Source organism: Phascolarctos cinereus, unplaced genomic scaffold, assembly GCF_003287225.1.
Source record: "Phascolarctos cinereus isolate Bilbo 61053 unplaced genomic scaffold, phaCin_HiC Scaffold_1;HRSCAF=81, whole genome shotgun sequence".
NCBI classification, from domain to species: domain Eukaryota; kingdom Metazoa; phylum Chordata; class Mammalia; order Diprotodontia; family Phascolarctidae; genus Phascolarctos; species Phascolarctos cinereus.
Genome location: NW_027555514.1, coordinates 273,142,322 through 273,155,700, shown reverse-complemented (window position 1 = coordinate 273,155,700; position 13,379 = coordinate 273,142,322). Strand labels below are relative to the sequence as shown.

The 13,379-nt window shown below is 43.0% G+C and overlaps 1 protein-coding gene and 1 pseudogene across 1 annotated transcript in view; both read left to right on the top strand.

Moving 5' to 3' along the window:
* Positions 1 to 13,379, top strand: part of LOC110205660 (putative tetratricopeptide repeat protein 41) — a 78,196-nt gene that overhangs the window by 24,142 nt on the left and 40,675 nt on the right. Inside the window, 2 exon segments of the mRNA XM_078146890.1 lie at positions 1,094 to 1,274; positions 10,884 to 11,098. Of these exon segments, the coding sequence (XP_078003016.1) occupies positions 1,094 to 1,274; positions 10,884 to 11,098 (396 nt within the window).
* On the top strand, positions 1,281 to 4,630 carry LOC144454538 (L-lactate dehydrogenase A chain pseudogene; annotated as a pseudogene).

Genomic DNA, 13,379 nt, shown 5'->3' with positions numbered 1-13,379 from the left:
AGGGATTCATCTCATCCTGGACCAAGGAAATCCCAGGTCTCCTTATACTTACATTACCTGTTTCTTTATTTTTCTTTATTTTTTGCTAGGCAATGGGGTTAAGTGACTTGCCCAGGGTCACACAGCTAGTAAGTGTTATGTGTCTGAGGTTAGATTTGAACTCAGGTCCTCCTGACTCCAGGGCCGGTGCTCTATCCACTGCGCCACCTAGCTGCCCCTTACATTACCAGTTTCTTAGGGTTGTCATGTAGACCTTGAAGGGTTGTGGGAATGTGAGGATGTGGAAAGGCTACCCTCACTCGAGGTGTGTGATGCCTCATGTGACTCGGGCCGCTCCCTAGGACCCATCTCTAAGTCAGAGGCAGGTTGCAGTCAGTGTAGAATTGGGAGAGCTCCTGAGTGTTTAGTGGCAGAACCTGAACCCAGGTCTTCCTGACTCCAAGGCTGGCTCTCTTTCCTTGTGCCACGATGTCCATTATTTTGTACTACGAACGAAAAGACAGATAACCAAAAGCAAGGGAATGTAGGTGACTCCTAAATGGATGAGTGTTGAGTCCTTTTAAACTGAATTTGGCATCGCAGAATTTTAGAGCTAAAAGCAACCTTAAAAACCACCTAGTCCAGCTTTTTAATTTCACTCATGAAGGAACTGACATCCAGAGAGTTTGGACCTTGTCCAATGTCATAGAGTGACCCTACCATACAGCCTCACCGGCATAAGTAATGAGAAGTAGCATTTTGCCCTTTGCATTGCCTGTGTTTCCCCTAGAAATTCATTTTGGTTGCTTCAAAATTTTTTATTTGAAATGGTGAGAGAACACAGCAAGGTCAGCTTTTTGACCTTTTTGATTTGAGGTCATGGAAAAATTTAGATACCTACATAGGCACACACTGAGGGAATTAAGAAAGATCCGGTTGTTTACTCAGTCTTCATTGAGGCCGGAACAATCTGTCCCGTAGAGTTGCCAGTATAAGCTTGACTCAGAGGAGGGGCGAGGGCCTGTGCGGGGAAGCTGATATGAGCCGTGCACAGCTGATGACCGAGTCTTGCCATACCAGGTATTAACAGATACCTTTTTTTTTGTCTCTCAAGACCATGAGCACAACTTTGAACGTTCTTATCATGAAGCTTTTACTGTAAAGTGCCAGAAGATGTTTGTGTTGTCTAAAGAATCGAAACAAGCATTTGAAGCTTTGGAAAAATTTGTGATGAAGGATCCTCAAAATGAGGCGGGCAGACAGGAATCCGGCAGCTCTCTGGAATCTGTCCTCAGGTAATCTAGAGAGGAATGTTTCAGGCACGTCTTTTGGTTGGCTTTAGGCAATGTAGCTGCACTGGGGTCTGGAGTGGAAAGGTGGTCTTCTCAGTTCCTTCCTTCAGAACCTGGCTCAGGGCTCGGCACCTCCAACAGGCCTTCCTTGATGGCACATTTCCCTGGTGTTCCAGGGTCATTATCATTCATTTGTACGCATTTCCCAATCTGCCCCCTCATTTGCCTACTTCAGCCTCTCCAAGAAGATCGGAAGCTCCTTCAGAGCAGGGATCTGCCTCCTGCCTTTATTTATTTATCAGTTTGCCTGTTTATTTATTTATTTTTAGATTTTATATCCCTCAAAGAAACTCTTGCAATGTTGTACGTGAAGGAGACATTTAATAAATTCCCAGTGAATGAACATTTGACTTCTCCTCCCTGGGCCTCAGTTTCCACATCTGTAAGATGAAAGGGTTGGACTAAATGACCTTGAGGTCCCTTCCAGCTCTAGAGCTCTGATTCTGTGTGATCCTGAGATTCAGAAAGTGGAAGAAGTGAATTTGGGAATTACAGCCTCCACATCAGAGGCTTTATAAAAGGTCATGTATTTTGGTGATAGCTTTAGCCCAGAGAGGCAACACGGCCTTGAAGCCTGGAAGGCTTCATGCTGGCTAAGTGACTGCAGGCAAATCCAGGTCATTCTAGAAAACTTTAAGGTGAAAAATAAGCAGCTAATTGGTGGTGCCATGGTAGGTAGAGTCACAGACCTGGAGTCAGGATAACTCAGATTCAAATCCTGCCTCTGACACATACTAGCTGTTGGATCCTGGGCAAGTACCTTAACCTCTGTCTGCTTCAATTTCCTCATCTGTAAAATGAGGATAATAATAGCACCAACCTCCCAGGATAAAATGATATAAAGTGCTTATCTGTATGGCTTGGTGGAGGGATTTTCACATGAGAATGTTTTCTGTCACAGATAAAGTCACAGGGTTGGGGATAGGACCTAATTCTGTGATTTCACTGTTAAAGGGAACTCCTGGATGAGGGAATTTTCACCACCAGTTTGGGTCAGTACCTTCTCTACCACTTGGAGTCTTTGGCTATTTCCTGGAGCCATGAGAGGCTATGTAATCTGCCCAGGGTTACAGAGCCAGTAATTGTCCCACGCGGGGCTTGAACCAGGGTCTTTGTGGCTTTGAGGCCAGTTCCCTGTCCAGTCAGTAAGTTATTTATTAAGTACCTACTGTGTGCAGGCACTATACTAGGTGCTGGGGATACAAAGAAAGGCATAAGGCAATCCCTGCCCTCAAGGGGCTATTTCTCTCCAGATTATCCACCTCTCAGGGGATGTGGGAAAACTGGGACACTAATGCATTGTTGATGGAGTTATGAACTGATCCAGCCATTCTAGAGAGCAACGTGGATTATGCCCGGGGGGCTATAAAACTGTACATTTCCTTTGACCCAGCAATACCTCTACTAGGTCTGTATCCCAAAGAGATAAAAAAGAAATAGGAAAAAGTCCTATGTGTACAAAAATATTTATAGTATCTCTTTTTGTGGTGGTAAAGAATTAGAAATTGAGAGGATGCCCATCAGTTGGGAAATGGCTGAACAAGTTGTGGTATATGATTGTGATGGAATACTATTGTGCTGTAAGAAATGATGAAGGGGATGGTTGCAGAAAAACCTGGCAAGTCTCATATGAACTGATGCGAAGTGAAGTGAGCAGAACCAGGAGAACACTGGACACAGGGACAGCAACATTGTAGCAATGATCAGCTGTGAAAGGCTCTGATCAAGACAGTGATCCAAGACCACCGCAAAGGATGCACCTCCAAGCAGAGAACTGACGAGCTCTCAGTGCAGATTGTAGCATACATATGTAGCGCCTAGGTATTCACTTGCGTCATTTTTCTTGCTTTTTTTGCGGCATGGCTGAGATGGAAGTCTGTTTCGCATTATTTCACATGTATAGTTGGTATCACATTTCTTGCCTTCACGATGGATGGGGGAGGGATGAGAAGGAGGGAGAAAACTCAGAACTTAAAATGAAAAAAAAAAAGAATGTTTAAGCCCAAGTCCAGGAGCAGCAGTCTCACATCTAACTTAGAAGTCCTTGAAGCCCAGCCAACCGTATCTGAGCTCGGATTTTCTCCAAAATGGGAACTACTGTCAAGGGTCAGCTGATTGCGAATGTCCTAAAAGAAGACCAGTCTCCCCGTAACCAGATCACTGTTGTTGGGATTAGTGCGGTTGGCATGGCATGTGCCCTGAATATCTTAATAAAGGATTTGGTTGATGAACTTGCCCTGGCTGATCTAATAGAAGACAAACGAAAGAGAGAGATGATGGGTCTCCAACATGGCGGCCTTTTCCTCAGCACACCAAAGATTGTCTCTGTCAAAGACTGTAGTGGGACTGCAGAATCAGAGCTGGTTGTTGTTACGGCTGGGGCACGTTAGCAGAAGGGAGAAAGTCATCTTAATTTGGTCCGGTGTGATGTGAATATCTTTAAATTCATCATTTCCCATGTTGTTAAATACAGCCCTAACTGCAAGCTGCTTATTGTTTCCAATCCAGTGGGTATTTTGAGATATGTGACGTGGAAGCTGAGTGGCTTTCCTTAAAACCAAGTCATAGCGTTAGGGAAGTTGTTGCAATCTGGACTCTGCCCATTTCTGTTACGTGATGGGGGAGAGACTCGGTGTCCATTCTTCAAGTTGTCAAAGATGGGTTTTTGGGGGAGACTTCAGTGTTACTGTGTGGACTGGAGTGAATGTTGCCTATGTCTCAACTGCTTTAGGAATTGATGCTGATTCAGAATATTGGAAAGACATTCATAAAGAGGTGGTTGAACATATTGTGAGGTGATCAAGTTGAAGGGCCATACTTCCTGGGCCAAGTGGGCTTGTCTTCTATGGCAGATCTGGCAGAAAACATAATGAAGAATCTTAGAAGAGAGCATCCAATTTCCATCATGATTAAGGATCTGTATATGGCATTAATGATGATGTCTTCTAAAATATTTATGGTAACCCTTTTTGTGGTGGCTAAGAATGGGAAATTGAAGGGATGCCCATCAATTGGGGCACGGCTAAACAAGCTATGGTATATGATTGTAATGGAAGATCATCGTGCTTTAAGAAGTTTCCAGAAAAACCTGGAAACACTTACATGAACTGATGCATAGTGAAGTGAACAGAACCAGGAGAATGTTGTACACAGTAACAGCAATGTTGTGTGATGAAGAATTGTGAATGACTTAGCTATTCTCAGCAACACAATGATCCAAGACAATCCCAAAGGACAAATGATGAAGCATACTATCTACCTCCAGAGAAAGAACTGATATTGTTTGAATACAGACTGAAGCACGCTATTTATCACTTTCTTTCTGTTATTTTTCCTTTTATTTGAGTCTTCTTGAACAAAATGACTAATATAGAAATATTTTATATGATTGCATATGTATAACATATCTGATTGCTTACCATCTTGGGGAGGGGGGAGGGAATGGAGAGAGGGAAGGATAGAATTGGAAATTCAAAACTTTAAAAAAAACATGTTAAAAATTGTTTTAACATGTAATTGGGGGAAATCGTGTGTGTGTGTGTGTGTGTGTGTGTGTGTGTGTGTGTGTATGTGTGTATAAAATGATGTCTTTCTCAGTGTTCCATGTGTCTTGAGGCAGAATGACATTTCAGATGTGGTGAAGGTGAGCCTGAATCTGGGGAGGAGTCCCATTTGAAGAAGAATGCAGAAACTCTTTGGGGAATCCAGAAGAAGCTGAACTTTTAAAGTCTTTAATGTGTAGCCACTTTACTGTCCAGAGAACATGGCAGTGATTAAGGGATTATGTCTGATGGGCTTTTCAAGTAGGTCAAAATCCTTCCTCTGATTAGTGATTCAACACCAGAAATGTAAAACCTATGAACACACTCCAGTCTCTTCCTAAAGTTAGAAATGGGGAATAGTACAGTGTGACTACTATTTGTTAAACCCTATCATTTCCAAAGTGAAGCTGGATGTGACTTGTATGGTCTTGAAGTAGTTGCTATAGAACAGAGCCAGCACCCCACATATACCGGCCTGCTTTGTCAATGCAGCAGGTTCCTGTAGGTACAGAAGACAACTTTTGGTTCCTGGACACAAAACACCACACAGTAATATTTTGTTGATGCATTCATTACCTTTGTGCCCCCCTCCATTAGGGCTCTACAGCATGGCCCCATGTATCACCTTTCCAGAGGACCTGATTTTGTGTATATGTGTATGGGGGGGTACACACACACACACACACACACACACATATATATATACATATATACACATAGATATATATCAATAGTCATAAATTTCCATATTACATAAAAAGATCTATATATGTACAATGATACAACCAATTCCTCAAATGTCATGCTAACCCAAATACTGAATAAACAACAAATAACTGATTAAAAAAAGAATTTTTAAATAAATAATATATTAAACAGAAAGATCACCATCCTCTCCTCTCTCTCTTGGAACAACGCTCTTTAGCCTATTAGTCTACATTTGATTCCTCATAAGAACGTAGAAAGTTTAAAAGAAAAATTCTAGGATTTTAAAAAATGACACAAGTTCTATAGTTTGTCATAAATTTGACAAAGCAATTATTTGGTACTGGATAACAAAATTGTAAAAGAAAGACCAACTATACGGTGAGTTTTGGCAAGATGCTAATTTTCATTTGCCAATAAACAGGGTGTGTGTAGTTGCCTTTGACATAATCTATATCCCAGTTTAAGCAAAATCAGGACGACTTAAATTAGTTTCAGATTGAAAATGAAGGGGCTTACTTTGCTTTGTGCTAGACCCCGTCAGTGGACCCAGGTTACAGTTTCAGCTTGAAGGCTTCCTAGCTGTGAGATCTTGTATGTGTCATTTAAATTCTCCCGGTCTGTGATCCTGAGTCCTGTTGCAGAGCCCCCAGTGAAAGAAGCTTTGCCGGGTCATGCCCAGCAGCAAACATTAGTACTCTTGGCTGTTCGAGACGCACCAGGGATGGTGCAGAGGGTTTTGAGAACCTACTTGTCTTTGCAGGCCAGGATCCATGGGACATTTCATCTGTTTCTTAGGGGATGAAGCCTTGGGGAGAAGAGAGAGAGAGAGAGATGCATTGTCCCTGCTGATGACCCGAGGAGAATTCTGTGATGTCCCACTCGCCGTGGGCTGGAACCTGGCGCATAACTTGTGCTCCATTTGGGGTGCCTCGGAGGCTTGTAGCCCAAATCAGCTCTTGTAGGTTCTAAAGCCTTCTGCCTTTTATACATTCTTTCAGAGAAAGAATGATTCGGGGGTCTCATTCTTTCTGTTCCGTCCTGAATGGCACTTTAATGTTTACTTGTCTTGGTTCAGTCCTCCCCTTCATGGGGTCCCCGTTCCTTTGTTTGGGAACTCATGCAGTGTATAAAACACACTGTGTATAAAATGCAGCCGCTGCACCATCAGATCATGTCTGGGGTCCTTTCTAGCTCCGGGTCTGTGCTCTTATCATGAGGAGGCTACATAATTACCATGGCTGTGCCCATGGCCCAGTGGCCTTGGAAATCTCCCTCTCTAATTATGCTCTCAGTTTGCTATTTCATTTGACTAGATTGTGTAGCTGTTTCATCTTTTTGGCCTCATCTGTTTTAAGGCTTTGTATACTACATGGAAGTAAATCATTATTTCTCATTTAACACAGCTATCCAGTTTTAAGCCACTGCAATCCACTCAATTTCTATCTCTGACGTACCCGCTCTCCATCCTCATAGCTTAGAGGCCTAGTGATCTTGGTTCTAGAACCAGAAGACAGAAAGTGTTCCTTAATTATTCTCACTAGTAAAGATAGAGTAGGGTCACAGACTTAGAGTTGGAAAGGCCCTTAGAGGTCATCTAGTCTAATTTCCTCATTTTGTAAATGAGGAAACTGAGGCCCACGTGATCCGAGACTGTTGTGTGATCATACAAAATGGGGACTTTTCATAGAAGTATCCCTTCTTGTAGACAGAGAAGTGCCCTGCCCCTGCTTTGGCCCTCAATTATTCTGTGAAGCCCATGTAAATTTCAAATAGACCCTTCTTTGGTGGGGATGATATCCCATCTCTTGTCTCCAGCTTGGAACATTCCCAAGTGGTCAATCACTTGTTGGGGTACCTTTATGAGACACACAGCTAGGTCCCCTCATTAGTGTGACTAAGGAACCCAGTGAATTGGTCACATATATTGAAATTAGAACTATTCGAAGTTATAATTATGTAAAATGTGGTCACTGATTCCAGCTCATTGGAAATGTCCAGTGCAAATTTGAATAATGTGGCTTTAATATTAGCTCTAATTGGGACACAATTACCCTTCTTTCCATGAGCATGGCATAGCAGTATAACATATGTTTAAGATAATCTTTCCTCAGATATCCTAATTCATGTATTTGAAAACCCACACTTTTTTTTAAGGCAATATTAACAGTGTTGAAAAGTTTACATAATTTTCTTTAACTTAGTCAATAACCCACTCACTGAATTTCTACTGCACACCTAACACCATTATCTGAAGTGGATTAGTCAAACAGGCCCTGCCATGATACATTTTTCCTAGAATACTTTTAATCTAAATGCCCATGGCTTAATTGTTTGCTTTGTAATTTTGAAACAGTATCTGGCCAGGTGAAATGTCAGTTGTTTTGGTCAGAAGAAAAGGAGCATTCTTCTGGAGCCCAAAAGCTTTAGCTTCATCCCCACTTCACTAAAGAAACACAATTCATTTGTAAGCTTAAAGGAAGAGACCCCAGATGGCTTGATGATTTTTCTATTGACATTTTCTATTGATATTTTAAGTTATTTTAGGGAGAAGAAGATGAAAACTCTTCTTTAATTTTATGGCTATATTAGTTTTTGTTCTAAGTATGATATAATATCAGATCCTATAATCTGCATTTAAGGTAGTGAAAACTGTGGTTCTAGATTTATATTTATGGAGAAAGAGTGATTTGTCTAGTTTCTAGGTCTGGAGCAGTCAGAAATTAATCAGCAGATATAGGGTGTCCTCAAAGTCTTAGTGCAATCTTAAATCTTAATAAAACTTTTGGAATTCTGTTTAAGGTTAAACTTTTGGGATGCTGGCTATTTGTGAATTCTTAGAGGCAAGAAGACCTCCCCTCTCCCCCCCGCCAAATTCTGCCTTTAATACATACTGGGGGTGGGAGGGAGGAAGGTGAGGGAACAAGCATTTCTCTGTGTGTGTGTGTGTGTGTGTGTGTGTGTGTGTGTGTGTGTGTGTGTGTGGCAGTTGGGGTTAAATGACTTGCCCAGAGTCACGCAACTAGTGAGTGTTATGTGTCTGAGGCTGGATTTGAACTCAGGTCCTCCTGACTCCAGGCCATTGCTCGATCTATCACTGCGCCATCTAGCTGCCCTGGAACAAACATTTCTTGAGCTCCTACTGTGTGCCAGGCATCATGCCAAGCACTTTATAGATGTTATCTCATTTTATCCTCACAACAACTCTGGAAGGTAGGTGTTTTTGGGATCCCTGTGTACAAGAAGCTTAACCTTCCAATGTCTCAGGTATTTTTTTTTTTTTGGTGAGGCAATCAGGGCTAAGTGACTTGCCCAGGGTCATACTGTCCCAGGTATAAATGATAAAGCAAGATGCTTCTCTGTATTGGTAGAGGGAGTTTTCTCCCTTGGCATTCTCTATGTCAGTTCTCACTGGTTGGGTCCAAAACAAATAAAGTAAAAATGTGTAAAGCACAGGGCTGTGTCTTATGCATGACTGTTGATTGTGCGTGTCCAGGTCTCAGCCTATTATAGAAAGTGCAATAACTGGCTTCTGAGTGGGAAGAATCTAACAGATTGTAAGCTCCTTGAGGGTAGGGATTGTTTTATGATTTGTGTTTGTATCTCTAACACCTGCACACTGCTTTTGTACGTGGTTGGCTCTTAATCAATGCTTATTGAAAAAAGAGCGTAATTAGAGGTATAAACCTCACCAAAGAAGAAGCAAGATTGTCCCTGCTTGCTGATGACAGGACTGTATGCTTAATAACCTCCAAAGAATCTTCTAATTGAATTGAATTGATGTCAGAGGACACAGGAATCCTTCCTTGAGCATCCCTGACAACTGGTTATCTGGATCCCTACGCTCGGCCTTCTGACCTGCGTTGATTCTGTGGTACCAACCTCATCAGCAGAGTGAACCAGCGATGCAACCAGCTGGTCCAAGAGGTGATATAAAAGCCACCTAAGAGAAGGAAGGACTTCCATGATGCTGTCCCTGCTGTCTGCCCTTCTCCACACGCACTCTTCATTGTAACCACCCAACCCAGGGACCACCACTTTTGGCTGCTGTTTTCCAAGCTGGGATGCAGGGCAGCGTGTAGGATTAGAGGTAAAAAGGAGGGAGAAGGAGCTGAAAGATCTCACGCCTACAGAGCATTCATTGGAGTCCTGTGCTCCATACAGTTTGAAGCCAAATTTGTTTGGGATCACGAGGCGTTAGATTTGGAACCACAAGGGACCTCAGAGGCCTTCTAGCCCACCCCTCCCCTCTCATTTTACAGATGAAGAAACAGATGAAGAAGAAGACGAGGCCTGGGGAGGTGACTGGGGATGATGGAATCACAGATGTAGGGCTGGAAGGGGTCTCCGAAGCCAGCTAGTCTAACACCCTCATTTGATAGACGCCCACTACTGGATTTTTACTCACTTGGTCCTATTTTTGACCCTTGGTACGTGGTCACACTGTACCTATGAGAACAGTTTAGTACTTGCAAAGTCTGGCCCCAGGGAGATATCAGTTTGACTACTACTGTTCTTTTTGAGTAGCTTTGGTCAGGGATGGCTAGATGGGCCCAGTGGCTTAAGCATTGGCCCTAGAGTCAGGAGGACCTGAGTTCCAGTCCAGTCTCAGATACTTACTAGCTGTGTGACCTCGGGCAAATCTCTTAACCCCGATTGCCTCCATTTCCCCTCCCCCCCAAGAGAAAGAGTAGCTTTGGTCAAAAAATTCCTCACCCAGAAGCCAACCTTCAAGAAATAAGTCTTTCCAGGCTTAGCCAGGCCGGTAAACAGAGCACAGGTCTGTTAAATAAACCTGTACTTAAAACCATTCTAGATTTAGTAGAGCCAGCTAGGGCTTGTGCCCTGACCCCATGACTTTTGGGGATGCAAGAGCCATTACTGCACTACCTTGCGGTGGGGGGAGCATCAGAACCATGCTTTAGAGGAGGAAGCTGGGAGCTGTGGAGGATAAATGGATGAGGCCCCTGCTCCTGAACACTTAACGGTAGTTACTAATAATAGCTAGCCCTTATATAGTGCTTTGCATGTATTATTTCATTTAATCTTCACAACAACCCTGTGATCTTGGCGCTGTCATTATCCCCTTTTTACTGTGGAGGAAAACCAGGGATGAGAGGGATTAATCAACTTGTCAGGGGCCACACACTTAGTAAGTATCTCAGGTTGGATTTGAACTGAGGTCTTCTTGACTCTTAAGTCCAGCATATATACATACAAATATACATATATATATATATTTTAGGGGGACAAATCTTTTTGAACAGATGCATTTATGATTTACTTGCTTTTTTTTTTTTTTCAGAATCAGGCCTATTGTACCAACCAAGTCAATTTTGCTTCTGTCTGGAGAACGTGGCTGTGGGAAGTCAACACTGATCGCAAGCTGGGTGAATTCTTTCAGAGAGAGAAATCCCAACACGTTACTAATCCCTTATTATGTAGGAAGCAGCTGTGACCGTAGTGACATCATGTCCGTGATGCATTACTTCATCACTGAATTACAGTACAAGCAATTTGGTAATTATAGATTTTTGGAAATTGCTTCACAAAAGCGAATTGGGTGGTATTCTGATGTCAGTGTCTGGTGTCTCTTCCACCTATGTCTCCTCTTCTTTAATTCCCTCTTCATCCCAGCTGTCTGCCTTATTCACTTCTTTACTCACCAAGCTAATCTTTTCCTAACCTGTGTATTCTCCTACTTACTTAACTTTAGCAAAGATTTGTGGGGGTGTGTGTGTATGTGTGTGTGTGCTTGGCACTGTGGTAAATCTTGTGGGGGATCCAGGAATGAATAGTCTTTGCTCTCAAAGAATTTATAATCTTAGTCATACACTATTAAATAGGTATGTATCTAGTGATGGGCATGTGCCATTTGTATCTGTGTTAGTGGGGATGGAGTAAGATGGTGTTAGAAGTTTTTAACTAAGTAGGGGTGAGTTGGGTGGGTCTGTGTATGTGAATTTTATATCAATGATTTGTCCCTGGGGCATGTGGAAAAGGACACCAGGATCAACCTGGGCAGATAATAGTAATAATAAAAATAGCTGATATTTACATAGTGCTTGAAGTTTTGCAAAGTGCTTTCCAAATATCAATTCCTTTGATCCTCACAACAGCCCTGTGAACTAGCTACTGTTGCTATCCTAATGTACAGATGAGGAAACTGAGGCACAGAGAGGTTAAATGACTTGCCCAGTGTCATACAGCTGGGAAGTGTTGGAGGTGGAATTTATGCTCTGTTCTTCCTTACCCCGAGTCCAGAGCTTTATCAATTAAGCCACCAGGCCTCCTCAGATGGGATTAATTATTTACAAAAGTGATCTTTCTTTCCCAAACATGCCAAAACAGGATTGGTTGAGCCTGGAGAAGTGTTGAATTGTAACATTCTGTTGTTCCAAAGGTTAATTGTCACCTTTTTCAAAAGTACCCTTTCATGTGCTAAGATTTTCCCTCATGAGAAAAGCAGGTGATCAATTGCACAAATTAGGCTGAGTACAGAAGGATTAACAGAGGCGAATCCACTAGTATCTTCATTCATTCAACTACTGTTTTGTTTAAGTGTTTTAATTCTCAAAATGGAACCAAAAAAACCTGTTTTTTCTTCCTTCTACTTGCCTTAATTGGAAAAAAAAGAAGGAAACCTTTCTAACAAATATGCAAAACAAATTCCCAAATAATTACTGTTTATGAAGTTCCTACTATGGTGCCAAATGCTGTTCTAGACCTTAACCAGTTAAGTAGCTTTATCTTTGAGTGAAAAAAACATTTCCTTTGGGCACCAGGAGCCATCCCTCTGCCATCAATGGAAATCAGTGCTTTAGAGGTGGGGTCTGTAGGGGTCAGAGAAGGAGGGAAGTGTGCCTCCTGCAGGGGGAACAGAGCACTCTCCTCCATTTCCCCGGATTGCAGGGTGTAGGCACTGCGGTGGGGCAAAGTTTGCAGCCAGGCCAGGAAGAGGAAGGCAAGGGGCAAAGGGACGCAGGGGGTTGGGTTTGTCTGAGTAAGCGCTGTGCTGTCACAGGGACAAAATCTGAGCCATAGAATCAGCCAGTCCTGGAGAATGGCCCTTCTTGGAAAGGTAGAGCCTGGTGCCTGGAAGGTCTCGGGGTGCAAATTCATCGGCTTGGAGAATGGACATGTTGGGTGCAGAGAATGTTTTAGTTCCATGCACCCGGCTGGTGCAGCCTGAGCAGCACCTGGTCCTGAGGATCCCTCAGCCAGGAAAGTTAAGGATCTCCTTCCTGCATGGGAGCATGAGAGCTTATTTAGTCCGAACCCCCCTCCCCCAGCTCCCCTCACCTTAGAAAGGAGACAGCTGAGATCTGGAGGTGGCAGATGACCCTCCTAGGCATGGGTGACAAAGGGCCAGAGCTGGCACTGGGATGTGGCACTGCCTTTCCAGCTGCCTCTCCCCTTCTGCCCGTGGGCCTCTTTCCCAGCCCCAGTTCCTTAGTAAGAACTGAGCAGCCTTTGGTTGCTGGCCCCTTTCACCTTCCCCTTTGAGGGAGCCCACCCTCTTACCAGATAAGCAAAACCAAGAGTGGTACTTGCCCTGACTACTTTTACCTCTTCTCGGTGGATTTCCTTGCCACAGGATGGAGCATGTTTCCCTGAACCAGCTTAGTGTATTATTGACCAGAGAGGAAGTGGTCTGGCAATTAACACAGTATATAGTTACCAACAGAAACAGTGTGGGTGCTGGTATGTTCTAAAAAAGTGTCATTAGAGAGGAGTACTTTTCTTCTTTCTAAGCTTCTAAGACATTTGTAGCAATAATTTGTACTTCGTTTACAAAACA